At 43.9% G+C, this 17967-nt stretch overlaps 2 protein-coding genes across 3 annotated transcripts; both read left to right on the forward strand.

Annotated features, from left to right (window-relative positions):
• Window positions 1-3774: 3774 nt before the first annotated feature.
• Window positions 3775-6794, forward strand: LOC123491514. 2 transcript variants are annotated; one of them, XM_045222350.1, is made up of 14 exons: window positions 3775-3917; window positions 4132-4244; window positions 4346-4417; window positions 4506-4589; window positions 4715-4861; window positions 4951-5031; window positions 5140-5289; window positions 5415-5464; window positions 5586-5655; window positions 5756-5842; window positions 5939-6037; window positions 6162-6242; window positions 6333-6437; window positions 6619-6794. In XM_045222350.1, exons 1-14 carry the CDS (start codon window positions 3788-3790, stop codon window positions 6748-6750), a joined length of 1401 nt encoding a protein of 466 aa, XP_045078285.1. In that variant the 5' UTR covers window positions 3775-3787; the 3' UTR covers window positions 6751-6794. The 2 variants fall into 2 exon arrangements, with proteins under 2 accessions (XP_045078285.1, XP_045078286.1); XM_045222351.1 differs by lacking the exon at window positions 5756-5842.
• An 8653-nt stretch (window positions 6795-15447) lies between these two features.
• Window positions 15448-17657, forward strand: LOC123491459. Its single transcript, XM_045222246.1, has 11 exons — window positions 15448-15453; window positions 15579-15725; window positions 15815-15895; window positions 16004-16153; window positions 16279-16328; window positions 16450-16519; window positions 16620-16706; window positions 16803-16852; window positions 17050-17107; window positions 17198-17302; window positions 17484-17657. Exons 2-11 carry the CDS (start codon window positions 15594-15596, stop codon window positions 17613-17615), a joined length of 915 nt encoding a protein of 304 aa, XP_045078181.1. The 5' UTR covers window positions 15448-15453; window positions 15579-15593; the 3' UTR covers window positions 17616-17657.
• Window positions 17658-17967: the final 310 nt, after the last annotated feature.

Genomic DNA, 17967 nt, shown 5'->3' on the forward strand with positions numbered 1-17967 from the left:
GACAGGTGTGGCATATCAAGAAGCTGATTAAACAGCACACCTTGTGCCACACGACACAATGTCACAGATGTCTCAAGTTTTGAGGGAGCATGCAGTTGGCATGCTGACTGCAGGAATGGCCACCAGAGCTGTTGCAAGAGAATTTAATGTTCATTTCTCTACCATAAGCCGCCTCCAATGTCGTTTTAGAGAATTTGGCCGTAAGTGCAACTGGCCTCACAACCGCAGACCACGTGTAAGCACGCCAGCCCAGGACCTCCACATCCAGCTTCTTCACCTGCGGGATCGTCTGAGATCAGACACCTGGATAGCTGATGAAACTGTGAGATTGCACAACTGAAGAATTTCTGCACAAACTGTAAGAAAAAGTTGCAGGGAAGCCCATCTGCGTGCTCGTTGTACTCACCAGGGTCTTGACCTGACTGCAGTTCGGCATCGTAACTGACTTCAGTGGGCAAATGCTCACCTTCGATGGCCCCTGGCATGCTGAATAAGTGTGCTCTTCACGGATGAATCTCGCGTCGCGTTGCCGAGTGGTTTGTTGATGTCAATGTTGTGAACAGAGTGCCCCATGGTGGCAGTAGGATTACGGTATGGGCAGGCATACGCTACGGACAACAAACACAATTGCATTTTATCGATGGCAATTTGAATGCACAGAGATACCGTGACGAGATCCTGAGGCCCATTGTTGTGCCATTCAACAGCCGCCATCACCTCATATTTCAGCATGATAATGCACAGTCCCATGTCGCAAGGATCTGTACACAATTCCTGGAAGCTGAAAATGTCACAATTCTTCCATGGCCTGCATATTCACAAGACATCTCACACATTGAGCATGTTTGGAATGCTCTGGATCGACGTGCATGACAGCGTGTTTCAGTTCCTGCCAGTATCCAGCAACTTCGCAAAACCATCGAAGAGGAGTGGGACAACATTCTACAGGCCTCAATCAACAGCTTGATCAACTCTATGCTAAGGAGATGTGTCCCGCTGCATGAGGCAAATGGTGGTCACACCAGATACTGACTGGCTTTCTGATCCATGCACCTATCTTTATTTAAAAAGGTATCTGTGACCAACAGATGCACATCTGTATTCCCAGTCATGTGAAATCCATAGATTAGGGCCTAAAGAATATATTTTAATTGACTGATTTCCTTATATGAACTGTAACTCAGTAAAATCTTTGAAATTGTTTGCGTTCATATTTTTGTTCAGTGGGGAGAACAAGTATTTGATACACTGCCGATTTTGCAGGTTTTCCTACTTACAAAGCATGTAGAGGTCTGTAATTTTAAAAAAAATTCAGAAAATCACATTGTATGATTTTTAAGTAATTAATTTGCATTTTATTGCATGACATAAGTATTTGATACATCAGAAAAGCAGAACTTAATATTTGGTACAGAAACCTTTGTTTGCAATTACAGAGATCATACGTTTCCTGTAGGTCTTGACCAGGTTTGCACACACTGCAGCAGGGATTTTGGCCCACTCCTCCATACAGACCTTCTGCAGATCCTTCAGGTTTCGGGGGCTGTCGCTGGGCAATACGGACTTTCAGCTCCCCTCCAAAGATTTTCTATTAGGTTCAGGTCTGGAGACTGGCTAGGCCACTCCAGGACCTTGAGATGCTTCTTACGGAGCCACTCCTTAGTTGCCCTGGCTGTGTGTTTCGGGTCGTTGTCATGCTGGAAGACCCAGCCACGACCCATCTTCAATGCTCTTACTGAGGGAAGGAGGTTGTTGGCCAAGATCTCGCGATACATGGCCCCATCCATCCTCCCCTCAATACGGTGCAGTCGTCCTGTCCCCTTTGCAGAAAAGCATCCCCAAAGAATGATGTTTCCACCTCCATGCTTCACGGTTGGGATGGTGTTCTTGGGATTGTACTCATCCTTCTTCTTCCTCCAAACACGGCGAGTGGAGTTTAGACCAAAAAGCTCTATTTTTGTCTCATCAGACCACATGACCTTCTTCCATTCCTCCTCTGGATCATCCAGATTGTCATTGGCAAACTTCAGACGGGCCTGGACATGCGCTGGCTTGAGCAGGGGGACCTTGCGTGCACTGCAGGATTTTAATCCATGACGGCGTAGTGTGTTACTAATGGTTTTCTTGAGACTGTGGTCCCAGCTCTCTTCAGGTCATTGACCAGGTCCTGCTGTGTAGTTCTGGGCTGATCCCTCACCTTCCTCATGATCATTGATGCCCCACGAGGTGAGATCTTGCATGGAGCATGAACTTCTTCCATTTTCTAATAATTGCGCCAACAGTTGTTGCCTTCTCACAAAGCTGCTTGCCTATTGTCCTGTAGCCCATCCCAGCCTTGTGCAGGTCTACAATTTTATCCCTGATGTCCTTACACAGCTCTCTGGTCTTGGCCATTGTGGAGAGGTTGGAGTCTGTTTGATTGAGTGTGTGGACAGGTGTCTTTTATACAGGTAACGAGTTCAAACAGGTGCAGTTAATACAGATAATGAGTGGAGAACAGGAGGGCTTCTTAAAGAAAAACTAACAGGTCTGTGAGAGCCGGAATTCTTACTGGTTGGTAGGATATCAAATACTTATGTCATGCAATAAAATGCAAATTAATTACTTAAAAATCAGACAATGTGATTTTCTGGATTTTTGTTTTAGATTCCGTCTCTCACAGTTGAAGTGTACCTATGATAAAAAATGACAGACCTCTACATGCTTTGTAAGTAGGAAAACCTGCAAAATCGCCAGTGTATCAAATACTTGTTCTCCCCACTGTACATACTATTTATACACATATTGCCAGATTATTGCTATCAACTGCTGGTTGCAAGGTATATTACCCCGTTTGTATCTTTTGGAACAATGGTAGTCAAGTTTATAAAAATGATGTAGAATAGATGGGCTACCACAGGTGTCACAGGCATCCACAGGTCTTGACCACCATGTTGTGATGCTTCTTTAGGATCACATTGGTGTTGTCGTCACAGAAGAGTACGGAGAAGGGACTGAGCTTGGTGGGTGCGCAGCACGCTTTGGGAACCTCGTCCCGGCTTCAGAAGGTGAACCTGCCATGAAAAAAGGTCAATCAGACTTATTCATACATGCACTTTTATATAATCAATGATACTATCCTGTTTATAAAAGAGATGTGGATTATTATTATGCAGATACTTCAGTGCTCTCCTACCTCAGTGGGCTGTGGCTTTGCCCCCCTTGTCTGAATTTGGTCAATATATTTTAAACCGGGTTGTCTGTGCTCCACAATACTATATTATCCACTGAGCCAAAGCCTAGACTTTCAGAAGTTCAACAACAACAACCTTCCATGAAACATGCTAAAACATGTCAATGGGCCATTGACCTAGCTAGTGACTTAAAAATAACATTTGGTGTTTTTGTTTTATATTACACCAACAACATAGGAAATCCTCTGGTGACAAAATAGGGTCAATAGAATTAGAATGATGACTAGGAATGGCATTTTTATAGAATTCTAATGGTAACCATAGAGTTCCAAACTCATGGAATGGAATTTTTATAGAATTCTAATGGTAACCATAGAGTTCCAAACTCATTTCTATGGCAACACAGCTGTCCATTTTGTAAACAACAATTTTCTAAAATATGTGTTGCCAAGAGACATCTAACCGATAGAACATCTCGGCGTTCTATTGAACGTTTTCTGTTCGAAAACAACAATAACTTCAGTTTGCTGTTCAACAACAACAAACTTGACTGATTTTTGAGACCTGAGACTGAAAAATCGGCTGGAAAAATGCCTGGGTGCTTTTCAAAATTAATGGAGAGTCGGCGGTCTACTGCGTCGACAGGTTGTTCAAATTCATTTGTGGGTTGTTTTTGTTGTCTTTTTCCGTTTTGCAGGGTTCGCAATCGTCGGGAGGTGGACAGCGACATCGACTTCGAAGAGGGTATGTTGAGTTTAAACTTCTTATTTTACCACATTTAACAATATAAATGTAATTTGTGAAATGTTGTGTATTTCTGTAATCCATACTTGCAAGCTAACGTTAACTTTAGTAACTTTTGCTAAGAGATGCACTTTTGAACTAGTAGTACTAGCTAGCTCGCTACGTTTTACATCCTAACATTTGTTTGTTTGTATTCCAATGTTCCTAATTTTAGAATCAACTGTCCTGGATGAGGTCCAGTTGGTTGTGCCATTGGATGATGTGCCGGATGTACCACTGCTGCCAGCCATCCTTGAGGAGGTGCCAGATGTGCCGACTATCCTTGAGGTACAATTTTCAGAAAGTTTTATGTTTGAAAAGTATCCCAGATATTAAATTTGTGTCACTTTGACATTCTAAAAATCGTTGTTGTCTGCTTTCTGCTTTAGGAGGCCACTGGTAATTGGCAGTTGATACCGATTAGGTTTAGCTCCCTGTACTGTGGGCCTGTTGTGATCAGGGTAAGCGACCCACACACAGTCACATCACTGTTGCAGTGTTTGCTGTTTCTAACCTGAATGTATTGTAATGTCAACCCCTCTTGTGCAGAACAATGCCGGTCCGGTGGCTGAAGCTTGGATAACTTTCCAGTTCATCAGCCCCATTATCACCTACATGCGTGGGGGATCCCAGGTATGTGTCTTTGTCACTACCTAATCCTAATCTACATTGTCAGTGTCATGTGATCTTGATGGAAATATGTTACAGCGATGGCTGATATTGTTTTGTTGATGTTGTCTTGTTGTTTCACTACACAGCAGGTGGTGGTGAGGATGCACCATGCGTGTAGGGTTCGAGGCCTGGAGACTCAACTGATGTGGGCCATCTCCAAGGAGACAAACAGACTTAGTCCAGAGGGCATCCCCTACTGTGCCACCAAGGTGCAGTCCATCTCTTGGATCCAGGTAAGATGTAAATACTACTGAATTAGTATTAGATTAGGCTTTTCTTCACTTACTCCATTTGGCCTTAACATGTCGTTTCTCTCTGTCAGTATGTGGCTGGCAGGGTGACCCAGTATGCGTCTCACCTCCGCCACGAGACGTCTGTGGCCGTGACGCTTGGCTGCTACCAGGTAAATAAACAATTTCCTATGTATATAGAATAGAAATTACAGGGCATTTTTCCATTAGATATGGTTTGTTTTCTAATAACGTGTGTTGTGTGTGTGTGTTTTGAGCAGCAAACTGATGTCTCGGTGGCGTACGCCACTCTCCACATGGGGCTGGATGGGCTGCTCTCCTTCTCGGCGTGGTCGGAGGCTGCCTCCGTCTCTACGCCCACCACTCAGCAGTTCACTGAGCCAGAGCCTGAGGGCCACAACTGCTATGAGGTCAGATGTTACACACACACATACACATACTATTGACTAGTAGCATTAAGATCCTTCGATTGACCCATTGTTTGTCATGTCATTACATTGGTCACTGATGTTGAATGTTTGTTCTGTTGTTGTAGGGCTGGGAGGAGGACCTGCTGCCTGAGGAGAGGGAGGTTCCTCTGCTAAAGTGAGTCCCTCTAAATGTGTGTGTAGCCTGGGCTTGTCAGATGCTAAAGGATAGTGGTCACAATGCTGTTATCCCCCATTGACAGTACTGGTTGACATGCTCCATTCCCTCTCTTCCACAGCCTCTACCTTACCACCAAGAGAGTGGAGGACATCGGCCTGAGGCTCATCTCCCTGCGCCAGGCCTTTACTGTGAGTGGACCCACTTTTCTTTGACTCTCTGTGTCTTCCTGTTCTGTTCTTCTCCTAGAGGAAGATGGGTGTCTCACCCTAACTCTTCCCTCTTCTCTAGACCCTGCTCGGTTCCACCCTGAGCAGGAACCATCTGTTTGTGGCGGGAAAGGTCCTACTGGGCGCACTGGTTCAGGTCCACCAGATGGTAGCTCACTAACTCATTGTCCTTCAAGGGAAAGAGAGCGTCCTCGTGGGAAATGTGTTCTGTGCACTAACATCACTGCTCTTTGCTTTGTGATAGGATGAGGCCGAATTCATCCGTGCCTATAACGACTTTGTGAACTACCTGAGTGACCCCTCCAAGCAGATTGACATTGAGAGGGAGCTGGCTGAGGCAAAGGTGAGTTGATTAACTCTTTCAAGTCTCACTTTGAGTTCTTCCACATGCATGTCTTTTATACGGAACAGTAGCTGATCTATTTGAAATCATTCCTATTTTCTCCAAACGTGTTTTCTTGTCCTAGATCCATCATGTTAACCTGATAGACGTCCTTTTTGAGCTGGTGCTGTTTGGGATGATGACAGCTCAGAAATCCCTGATGGTGGTAAGTAGCATCTCGCTGGTAAATGTTTAGATGTCTGTCTATTAGCAATTTCACTTCAATTTCTCTTCTCTCCTCCTCTGTTTACTTTAGCAACCTGGTGGGTTCATGGAGCGTCTGTACGCTCTCCTGTACTCCTTCCTGCCCACTGTTGCCAGCATTGAGCCAAAGGCTGAGAGATACCTGTTGCTGCTCAATGTAAGAGTCAAGAGTTTACTTCCTGTTTTCTTCCTTATTACTAGTTTACTTCCTCTTTACTCGTTCCTGGTTAACAGGGTTTAAATTCCGTTTTAGGGGGAGTAACTCTCATTGTCTCTCTCCTCTTGATAAGCTAGTAGCTCAGAGCCATTTTCTATGTGTTGTGTGGGGTTCCCTTCAGGGCGGGCTGATGGCTCTGCTAGATGACATGTTTGGGCAGCAGCTGGCCTGGTACTTTAACCGAGAGTCTCTGGTCACTGAGCTCTCCAGCCTCCTGGAGTACCACCTGGAGTACCTCATGGCCAGCATGTAGTCCTACTGCAGAGACCTGAAGGGCCACGCCTCTCTCTCTCTCTCTCTCTCTCTCTCTCTCTCTCTCTCTCTCTCTCTCTCTCTCTCTCGAATTGAGGACCTGAAGGGCCACGCCACACTTCTCTCTCTCTCTCTCGAATTGAGGACTTGAAGTGCTTCGTTGAACCCTGATTAGTTAACACCCATTAAAAGAATGTATTCTCTTGTTTTCTCTCCCCACAGGATTCTTGTGACACTTTGCCACCTAACAGGGATCTATACTTTGCACTGAATTTGACATTTTTAAATAAAATAAATAGTAGTTCAAAAGCATTTGTCTCTGTCTTTTCATTTATTTGATTATTACATCACTATTTCCTATTCCTGGAGTTGTTATGAGGCTAATATTACATGAACAATTATGCTTTATTCTTTGCTTATGGAAATAAAAACCAACTTTAAGTTGATTTACATGTACTACAGGCCCACACTTTATGGCATTGTACTGTGATGTGTGATACTGTACTATTTAAAAACATGTAGGCCTACATACACTGAGTGTACAAAACATTAAGAACACCTTGCTAATATTGAGTTGCACCCCCTGTTGCTCAGAACAGCCTCAATTTGTCGGGGCATGGACTCTACAAGGTGTCGAAAGCATTCCAAAGGGATTCTGGCCCATGTTGACTCCAATGCTTCCCACAGTTGTGTCAAGTTGGCTGAATGACCTTTGGGTGGTGGACCATTCATGATACACCTACTACCATACGCCGTTCAAAGGATCATAGCTTTCACCTGAATTTACCTGGTCAGTCTATGTCATGGAAAGAGCAGGTGTTCCTAATGTTTTGTACACTCAGTGTATGTTAGTTGTGTTGTAACCTGGTACAGTATAAAGTCGACCACTATAGGGCACAATTGCTTCAGTCTTGAAAGTTACTTCTCACTATCCGAACTCTATATTAAGACTCTGCCATTGTAGACTCAGGTAAATTGGTTATTTTAGTTTCAGTTTGCCATATTTGCCATTAATGTCTGAGTCATTTACCGTCATTCCAACTGAAACCAATGTTAGAGTTCATGTATAGCCCCTGGTTCACCCCAGACTTGACTGCCCTTGACCAGCACAAAAACATCCTGTGGCGCACTTCATTAGCATCGAACAGCCCCTGCGATATGCAACTTTTCAGGGAAGTCAGGAACCAATATACACAATCAGTTAGGAAAGCAAAGGCTAGCTTTTTCAAACAGAAATGTGCATCCTGTAGCACTAACTACAAAACGTTTTGGGACACTGAAAAGGCCATGGAGAATAAGACCACCTCCTCCCAGCTACCCACTGCACTGAGGCTAGGAAACACTATCACCACCGATAAATCTACGATAATCGAGAATTTCAATAAGCATTTTGCTACGGCTGGCAATGCTTTCCACCTGGCTACCCCTACCCCGGCCACCAGCTCTGCACCCTCCGCTGCTTCTCCTTCACCCAAATTCAGATGGCTGATATCCTGAAAGAGCTGCAAAATCTGGACCCCTACATATCAGCTGGGCTAGACAATCTGGACCCTTTCTTTCTAAAATTAGCCGCCGAAATTGTCGCAACCCCTATTACTAGCCTGTTCAACCTCTCTTTCATATCATCTGAGATCCCCAGAGATTGGAAAGCTGCCACGGTCATCCCCCTCTTCGAGCTGGTCATGGGTGCACCTCAGCCACGCTCAATGTCCTAAACGATATAATAACCGCGATCGATAAAAGACAGTAATGTGCAGCCGTCTTCATCGACCTGGCCAAGGCTTTTGACTCTGTCAATCACTGCATTCTTATTGGCAGACTAAATAGCCTTGGTTTCTCAAATGACTGCCTCGCCTGGTTCACCAACTACTTCTCAGATAGAGTTCAGGTTTTAGGTTTCTTTTCATGTCTAGTCCATTGTACTGGCCTGTGTGATGTGTAGTAGTTTGATGCATCTTATTGCTTTGCTTATTTTTTGTCACCTGAAAATTCAGTCTCAGCCATTGATATCCTTAATTCCTTACCTGACCCTTACAGACACAGATGCCGGACCCGAAGACATTCAAGCAGCACTTTGACAGCAAGCATCCCAAGTCCCCAATACCTCCAGAGCTGGTTGATGTTGAGGCTTAAAAGACCACACACACACAATGGACCTACAGCTGGGTTAAGATGCTCTCATCATTCAGACTCACAGTATACATGTTAGCAGCAAACTCTTGCCCTATGCTTCAGTTGTATTTCATATGGCTCAATATGTGGAAATGTTGTCACTCATCGCCTTTCATGTTGTGATTCACAGACACACGATGACCACGATTTGAGCGCTGCAACTGGGACTGAATGGCGTCAAGGGACAAAACACTGAGACCCCTGGACATGGGTGTGGGAATATTTGTGTGACAATGACCTAAAAGGGTCATTGGGGGGGCAGAAGCACACCAGCACCCCATCTTATTTGAAACCCCACCTCTTTAAGGAATACCTGGGATAGGATAAAGTAATCCTTCTACCCCCCCTTACCCCAACCCCCCCAAAAAAAAAAAAAACATTGTAAAGTGGTTATCCCACTGGCTATAAGGTGAATGCACCTATTTGTAAGTCGCTCTGGATAAGAGCGTCTGCTAAATGACGTAAATGTAAATGTATATGTCCAACCACCCCTCAACTTCAGACTCTATTGAAGCACCCATCTTACTTCTATGAGCCCACTCTACCTACATCCCTTTTCCCTATGCTGCTTCCTTCATTCATTCCTGATTCAATACCATCTAGACTGTTACACGTCTAAAAGTTTCATGGTGTTACTTTTTCTCATCTGTGTACCGCTGTCCTACTTTTGCCCCTTACTCTTTTCTATACCTCCTCCCATACACTGTTGTGCAAATCATTTCTGCTTTCTTTGAGAATGGTGTCATAATGGAAAGGATTTGTTAGTTGCCCAAGACTGAGCCTTGTTCTGCCTGTAAAAGGCCCTGGTCGAAACAATACCAAAATCACTTTTGATAGTCTCCGGGTCCACGTTGTAACAATTGTTTTTTGCATTTGACCATTTCCAATAAATGTAGAAATATATATGAAAGCATTCCTCTGCCTGTTTGATCCATTCTGAAGGAAAGCAGTGACTACGTTTTGTGTGTGTGAGAGAATATGTATGCCTTGTAATGCTAGCAGAAAATCAATACTTCCGAATGCAAGTTAAACGCCATTCCGTCTATACTGATACCAGACAAATGTATACTTATAAGTATTTTCAAATGTATTTCCAATATACTGCAATGCTATGTAGCTGAAGAGGGGTGACACTGTCTAGGATAGGAGTGTCGATCAGTTTCTGGAGGTCTGTGTTCACTGGCATTTACTCTCACTTCTGCATCAAATCAACCTCTACAATAAATATTCTAGTTTCTTTTATTACAAATATAGCAGTACACAGTCCTCCAGAAATCTGTTGACAATGACACATTCCTGTGTATTGGATCCTCTGTATATAGAAAATGGCAAAATAAAAGCTCATTTGGTATTTTCCATTGCTACTAACGTATGCTGGTTAAAAGTATAATTAAAGAAATGCACACATTTTTGCCACACATATATAGTCCATATATTTAGCTTTTTAATTGAACCATGTGTAGTACATCTAAAAGAGACAATGAGAAATTCATGGTTCAACAAGACAACATAGCCATCAAAAGGGTAGAAATTTAGCATTGCACTTATGTCACAGTACTTTACAGCTTTGATTGGATACATAGAATATATGACAAAGGGTGATGTAATTATCTGAATTACTGTAGATTTTAATAGTTTAATCAAGAGTGATGTATGGTTATAAGTCCAATGTGAAGATCTCAATTTAGGATTTCTTTATGGAGGAGGTGTTATTCATATACCATTCTCACACTAAATAATCAATATATTATACTGAACAAAAATATAAATGCAACATGTAAAGTGTTGGTCCCATGTTTCATGAGCTGAAATAAAGGATCCCAGAAATTCTCCATTCGCACAAAAACCTTATTTCTCTCAGATTTGGTGCACCAATTTGTTGACATCCCTGTTAGTGAGTATTTCTCCTTTGCCAAGATAATCCATCCGCCTGACAGGTGTGGCATATCAAGAAGCTGATTAAACAGCACACCTTGTGCCACACGACACAATGTCACAGATGTCTCAAGTTTTGAGGGAGCATGCAGTTGGCATGCTGACTGCAGGAATGGCCACCAGAGCTGTTGCAAGAGAATTTAATGTTCATTTCTCTACCATAAGCCGCCTCCAATGTCGTTTTAGAGAATTTGGCCGTAAGTGCAACTGGCCTCACAACCGCAGACCACGTGTAAGCACGCCAGCCCAGGACCTCCACATCCAGCTTCTTCACCTGCGGGATCGTCTGAGATCAGACACCTGGATAGCTGATGAAACTGTGAGATTGCACAACTGAAGAATTTCTGCACAAACTGTAAGAAAAAGTTGCAGGGAAGCCCATCTGCGTGCTCGTTGTACTCACCAGGGTCTTGACCTGACTGCAGTTCGGCATCGTAACTGACTTCAGTGGGCAAATGCTCACCTTCGATGGCCCCTGGCATGCTGAATAAGTGTGCTCTTCACGGATGAATCTCGCGTCGCGTTGCCGAGTGGTTTGTTGATGTCAATGTTGTGAACAGAGTGCCCCATGGTGGCAGTGGGATTACGGTATGGGCAGGCATACGCTACGGACAACAAACACAATTGCATTTTATCGATGGCAATTTGAATGCACAGAGATACCGTGACGAGATCCTGAGGCCCATTGTTGTGCCATTCAACAGCCGCCATCACCTCATATTTCAGCATGATAATGCACAGTCCCATGTCGCAAGGATCTGTACACAATTCCTGGAAGCTGAAAATGTCACAATTCTTCCATGGCCTGCATATTCACAAGACATCTCACACATTGAGCATGTTTGGAATGCTCTGGATCGACGTGCATGACAGCGTGTTTCAGTTCCTGCCAGTATCCAGCAACTTCGCAAAACCATCGAAGAGGAGTGGGACAACATTCTACAGGCCTCAATCAACAGCTTGATCAACTCTATGCTAAGGAGATGTGTCCCGCTGCATGAGGCAAATGGTGGTCACACCAGATACTGACTGGCTTTCTGATCCATGCACCTATCTTTATTTAAAAAGGTATCTGTGACCAACAGATGCACATCTGTATTCCCAGTCATGTGAAATCCATAGATTAGGGCCTAAAGAATATATTTTAATTGACTGATTTCCTTATATGAACTGTAACTCAGTAAAATCTTTGAAATTGTTGCGTTCATATTTTTGTTCAGTGGGGAGAACAAGTATTTGATACACTGCCGATTTTGCAGGTTTTCCTACTTACAAAGCATGTAGAGGTCTGTAATTTTTTTTTTTTATCCAGAAAATCACATTGTATGATTTTTAAGTAATTAATTTGCATTTTATTGCATGACCTAAGTATTTGATACATCAGAAAAGCAGAACTTAATATTTGGTACAGAAACCTTTGTTTGCAATTACAGAGATCATACGTTTCCTGTAGGTCTTGACCAGGTTTGCACACACTGCAGCAGGGATTTTGGCCCACTCCTCCATACAGACCTTCTGCAGATCCTTCAGGTTTCGGGGCTGTCGCTGGGCAATACGGACTTTCAGCTCCCTCCAAAGATTTTCTATTAGGTTCAGGTCTGGAGACTGGCTAGGCCACTCCAGGACCTTGAGATGCTTCTTACGGAGCCACTCCTTAGTTGCCCTGGCTGTGTGTTTCGGGTCGTTGTCATGCTGGAAGACCCAGCCACGACCCATCTTCAATGCTCTTACTGAGGGAAGGAGGTTGTTGGCCAAGATCTCGCGATACATGGCCCCATCCATCCTCCCCTCAATACGGTGCAGTCGTCCTGTCCCCTTTGCAGAAAAGCATCCCCAAAGAATGATGTTTCCACCTCCATGCTTCACGGTTGGGATGGTGTTCTTGGGGTTGTACTCATCCTTCTTCTTCCTCCAAACACGGCGAGTGGAGTTTAGACCAAAAAGCTCTATTTTTGTCTCATCAGACCACATGACCTTCTTCCATTCCTCCTCTGGATCATCCAGATTGTCATTGGCAAACTTCAGACGGGCCTGGACATGCGCTGGCTTGAGCAGGGGGACCTTGCGTGCACTGCAGGATTTTAATCCATGACGGCGTAGTGTGTTACTAATGGTTTTCTTGAGACTGTGGTCCCAGCTCTCTTCAGGTCATTGACCAGGTCCTGCTGTGTAGTTCTGGGCTGATCCCTCACCTTCCTCATGATCATTGATGCCCCACGAGGTGAGATCTTGCATGGAGCATGAACTTCTTCCATTTTCTAATAATTGCGCCAACAGTTGTTGCCTTCTCACAAAGCTGCTTGCCTATTGTCCTGTAGCCCATCCCAGCCTTGTGCAGGTCTACAATTTTATCCCTGATGTCCTTACACAGCTCTCTGGTCTTGGCCATTGTGGAGAGGTTGGAGTCTGTTTGATTGAGTGTGTGGACAGGTGTCTTTTATACAGGTAACGAGTTCAAACAGGTGCAGTTAATACAGATAATGAGTGGAGAACAGGAGGGCTTCTTAAAGAAAAACTAACAGGTCTGTGAGAGCCGGAATTCTTACTGGTTGGTAGGATATCAAATACTTATGTCATGCAATAAAATGCAAATTAATTACTTAAAAATCAGACAATGTGATTTTCTGGATTTTTGTTTTAGATTCCGTCTCTCACAGTTGAAGTGTACCTATGATAAAAATTACAGACCTCTACAAGCTTTGTAAGTAGGAAAACCTGCAAAATCGCCAGTGTATCAAATACTTGTTCTCCCCACTGTACATACTATTTATACACATATTGCCAGATTATTGCTATCAACTGCTGGTTGCAAGGTATATTACCCCGTTTGTATCTTTTGGAACAATGGTAGTCAAGTTTATAAAAATGATGTAGAATAGATGGGCTACCACAGGTGTCACAGGCATCCACAGGTCTTGACCACCATGTTGTGATGCTTCTTTAGGATCACATTGGTGTTGTCGTCACAGAAGAGTACGGAGATGGGACTGAGCTTGGTGGGTGCGCAGCACGCTTTGGGAACCTCGTCCGGCTTCAGAAGGTGAACCTGCCATGAAAAAAAGGTCAATCAGACTTATTCATACATGCACTTTTATATAATCAATGATACTATCCTGTTTATAAAAGAGATGTGGATTATTATTATGCAGATACTTCAGTGCTCTCCTACCTCAGTGGGCTGTGGCTTTGCCCCCTTGTCTGAATTTGGTCAATATATTTTAAACCGGGTTGTCTGTGCTCCACAATACTATATTATCCACTGAGCCAAAGCCTAGACTTTCAGAAGTTCAACAACAACAACAACTTCCATGAAACATGCTAAAACATGTCAATGGGCCATTGACCTAGCTAGTGACTTAAAAATAACATTTGGTGTTTTTGTTTTATATTACACCAACAACATAGGAAATCCTCTGGTGACAAAATAGGGTCAATAGAATTAGAATGAAGACTAGGAATGGCATTTTTATAGAATTCTAATGGTAACCATAGAGTTCCAAACTCATGGAATGGAATTTTTATAGAATTCTAATGGTAACCATAGAGTTCCAAACTCATTTCTATGGCAACACAGCTGTCCATTTTGTAAACAACAATTTTCTAAAATATGTGTTGCCAAGAGACATCTAACCGATAGAACATCTCGGCGTTCTATTGAACGTTTTCTGTTCGAAAACAACAATAACTTCAGTTTGCTGTTCAACAACAACAAACTTGACTGATTTTTGAGACCTGAGACTGAAAAATCGGCTGGAAAATGCCTGGGTGCCTTTCAAAATTGATGGAGAGAGTGCGTGGACGTCGGCGGTCTACTGCGTCGACAGGTTGTTCAAATTCATTTGTGGGTTGTTTTTGTTGTCTTTTTCCGTTTTGCAGGGTTCGCAATCGTCGGGAGGTGGACAGCGACATCGACTTCGAAGAGGGTATGTTGAGTTTAAACTTCTTATTTTACCACATTTAACAATATAAATGTAATTTGTGAAATGTTGTGTATTTCTGTAATCCATACTTGCAAGCTAACGTTAACTTTAGTAACTTTTGCTAAGAGATGCACTTTTGAACTAGTAGTACTAGCTAGCTCGCTACGTTTTACATCCTAACATTTGTTTGTTTGTATTCCAATGTTCCTAATTTTAGAATCAACTGTCCTGGATGAGGTCCAGTTGGTTGTGCCATTGGATGATGTGCCGGATGTACCACTGCTGCCAGCCATCCTTGAGGAGGTGCCAGATGTGCCGACTATCCTTGAGGTACAATTTTCAGAAAGTTTTATGTTTGAAAAGTATCCCAGATATTAAATTTGTGTCACTTTGACATTCTAAAAATCGTTGTTGTCTGCTTTCTGCTTTAGGAGGCCACTGGTAATTGGCAGTTGATACCGATTAGGTTTAGCTCCCTGTACTGTGGGCCTGTTGTGATCAGGGTAAGCGACCCACACACAGTCACATCACTGTTGCAGTGTTTGCTGTTTCTAACCTGAATGTATTGTAATGTCAACCCCCTCTTGTGCAGAACAATGCCGGTCCGGTGGCTGAAGCTTGGATAACTTTCCAGTTCATCAGCCCCATTATCACCTACATGCGTGGGGGGATCCCAGGTATGTGTCTTTGTCACTACCTAATCCTAATCTACATTGTCAGTGTCATGTGATCTTGATGGAAATATGTTACAGCGATGGCTGATATTGTTTTGTTGATGTTGTCTTGTTGTTTCACTACACAGCAGGTGGTGGTGAGGATGCACCATGCGTGTAGGGTTCGAGGCCTGGAGACTCAACTGATGTGGGCCATCTCCAAGGAGACAAACAGACTTAGTCCAGAGGGCATCCCCTACTGTGCCACCAAGGTGCAGTCCATCTCTTGGATCCAGGTAAGATGTAAATACTACTGAATTAGTATTAGATTAGGCTTTTCTTCACTTACTCCATTTGGCCTTAACATGTCGTTTCTCTCTGTCAGTATGTGGCTGGCAGGGTGACCCAGTATGCGTCTCACCTCCGCCACGAGACGTCTGTGGCCGTGACGCTTGGCTGCTACCAGGTAAATAAACAATTTCCTATGTATATAGAATAGAAATTACAGGGCATTTTTCCATTAGATATGGTTTGTTTTCTAATAACGTGTGTTGTGTGTGTGTGTTTTGAGCAGCAAACTGATGTCTCGGTGGCGTACGCAACTCTCCACATGGGGCTGGATGGGCTGCTCTCCTTCTCGGCGTGGTCGGAGGCTGCCTCCGTCTCTACGCCCACCACTCAGCAGTTCACTGAGCCAGAGCCTGAGGCCCACAACTGCTATGAGGTCAGATGTTACACACACACATACACATACTATTGACTAGTAGCATTAAGATCCTTCGATTGACCCATTGTTTGTCATGTCATTACATTGGTCACTGATATTGAATGTTTGTTCTGTTGTTGTAGGGCTGGGAGGAGGACCTGCTGCCTGAGGAGAGGGAGGTTCCTCTGCTAAAGTGAGTCCCTCTAAATGTGTGTGTAGCCTGGGCTTGTCAGATGCTGAAGGATAGTGGTCACAATGCTGTTATCCCCCATTGACAGTACTGGTTGACATGCTCCATTCCCTCTCTTCCACAGCCTCTACCTTACCACCAAGAGAGTGGAGGACATCGGCCTGAGGCTCATCTCCCTGCGCCAGGCCTTTACTGTGAGTGGACCCACTTTTCTTTGACTCTCTGTGTCTTCCTGTTCTGTCTGTCTCCTAGAGGAAGATGGGTGTCTCACCCTAACTCTTCCCTCTTCTCTAGACCCTGCTCGGTTCCACCCTGAGCAGGAACCATCTGTTTGTGGCGGGAAAGGTCCTACTGGGCGCACTGGTTCAGGTCCACCAGATGGTAGCTCACTAACTCATTGTCCTTCAAGGGAAAGAGAGCGTCCTCGTGGGAAATGTGTTCTGTGCACTAACATCACTGCTCTTTGCTTTGTGATAGGATGAGGCCGAATTCATCCGTGCCTATAACGCACTTTGTGAACTACCTGAGTGACCCCTCCAAGCAGATTGACATTGAGAGGGGAGCTGGCTGAGGCAAAGGTGAGTTGATTAACTCTTTCAAGTCTCACTTTGAGTTCTTCCACATGCATGTCTTTTATACGGAACAGTAGCTGATCTATTTGAAATCATTCCTATTTTCTCCAAACGTGTTTTCTTGTCCTAGATCCATCATGTTAACCTGATAGACGCCCTTTTGAGCTGGTGCTGTTTGGGATGATGACAGCTCAGAAATCCCTGATGGTGGTAAGTAGCATCTCGCTGGTAAATGTTTAGATGTCTGTCTATTAGCAATTTCACTTCAATTTCTCTTCTCTCCTCCTCTGTTTACTTTAGCAACCTGGTGGGTTCATGGAGCGTCTGTACGCTCTCCTGTACTCCTTCCTGCCCACTGTTGCCAGCATTGAGCCAAAGGCTGAGAGATACCTGTTGCTGCTCAATGTAAGAGTCAAGAGTTTACTTCCTGTTTTCTTCCTTATTACTAGTTTACTTCCTCTTTACTCGTTCCTGGTTAACAGGGTTTAAATTCCGTTTTAGGGGGAGTAACTCTCATTGTCTCTCTCCTCTTGATAAGCTAGTAGCTCAGAGCCATTTTCTATGTGTTGTGTGGGGTTCCCTTCAGGGCGGGCTGATGGCTCTGCTAGATGACATGTTTGGGCAGCAGCTGGCCTGGTACTTTAACCGAGAGTCTCTGGTCACTGAGCTCTCCAGCCTCCTGGAGTACCACCTGGAGTACCTCATGGCCAGCATGTAGTCCTACTGCAGAGACCTGAAGGGCCACGCCTCTCTCTCTCTCTCTCTCTCTCTCTCTCTCTCTCTCTCTCTCTCGAATTGAGGACCTGAAGGGCCACGCCACACTTCTCTCTCTCTCTCTCCTCTCTCTCTCTCTTCTCGAATTGAGGACTTGAAGTGCTTCGTTGAACCCTGATTAGTTAACACCCATTAAATGAATGTATTCTCTTCTTTTCTCTCCCCACAGGATTCTTGTGACACTTTGCCACCTAACAGGGATCTATACTTTGCACTGAATTTGACATTTTTAAATAAAATAAATAGTAGTTCAAAAGCATTTGTCTCTGTCTTTTCATTTATTTGATTATTTCATC

Source organism: Coregonus clupeaformis, chromosome 8, assembly GCF_020615455.1.
Source record: "Coregonus clupeaformis isolate EN_2021a chromosome 8, ASM2061545v1, whole genome shotgun sequence".
NCBI classification, from domain to species: Eukaryota; Metazoa; Chordata; class Actinopteri; order Salmoniformes; family Salmonidae; genus Coregonus; species Coregonus clupeaformis.

Bases quoted from the DNA above. Each gene is read 5' to 3' on its own strand.
- LOC123491459 (XM_045222246.1), top strand. From the start codon at position 15,594: ATGCACCATGCGTGTAGGGTTCGAGGCCTGGAGACTCAACTGATGTGG. The intron at 15,726-15,814 runs GTAAGATGTAAA...TCTCTCTGTCAG, and splicing joins AGTCCATCTCTTGGATCCAG to TATGTGGCTGGCAGGGTGAC. The intron at 15,896-16,003 runs GTAAATAAACAA...TGTTTTGAGCAG, and splicing joins TGACGCTTGGCTGCTACCAG to CAAACTGATGTCTCGGTGGC.
- LOC123491514 (XM_045222350.1), top strand. From the start codon at position 3,788: ATGGAGAGTCGGCGGTCTACTGCGTCGACAGGTTGTTCAAATTCATTT. The intron at 5,465-5,585 runs GTGAGTCCCTCT...TCTCTTCCACAG, and splicing joins AGGGAGGTTCCTCTGCTAAA to CCTCTACCTTACCACCAAGA. The intron at 5,656-5,755 runs GTGAGTGGACCC...CCTCTTCTCTAG, and splicing joins CCCTGCGCCAGGCCTTTACT to ACCCTGCTCGGTTCCACCCT.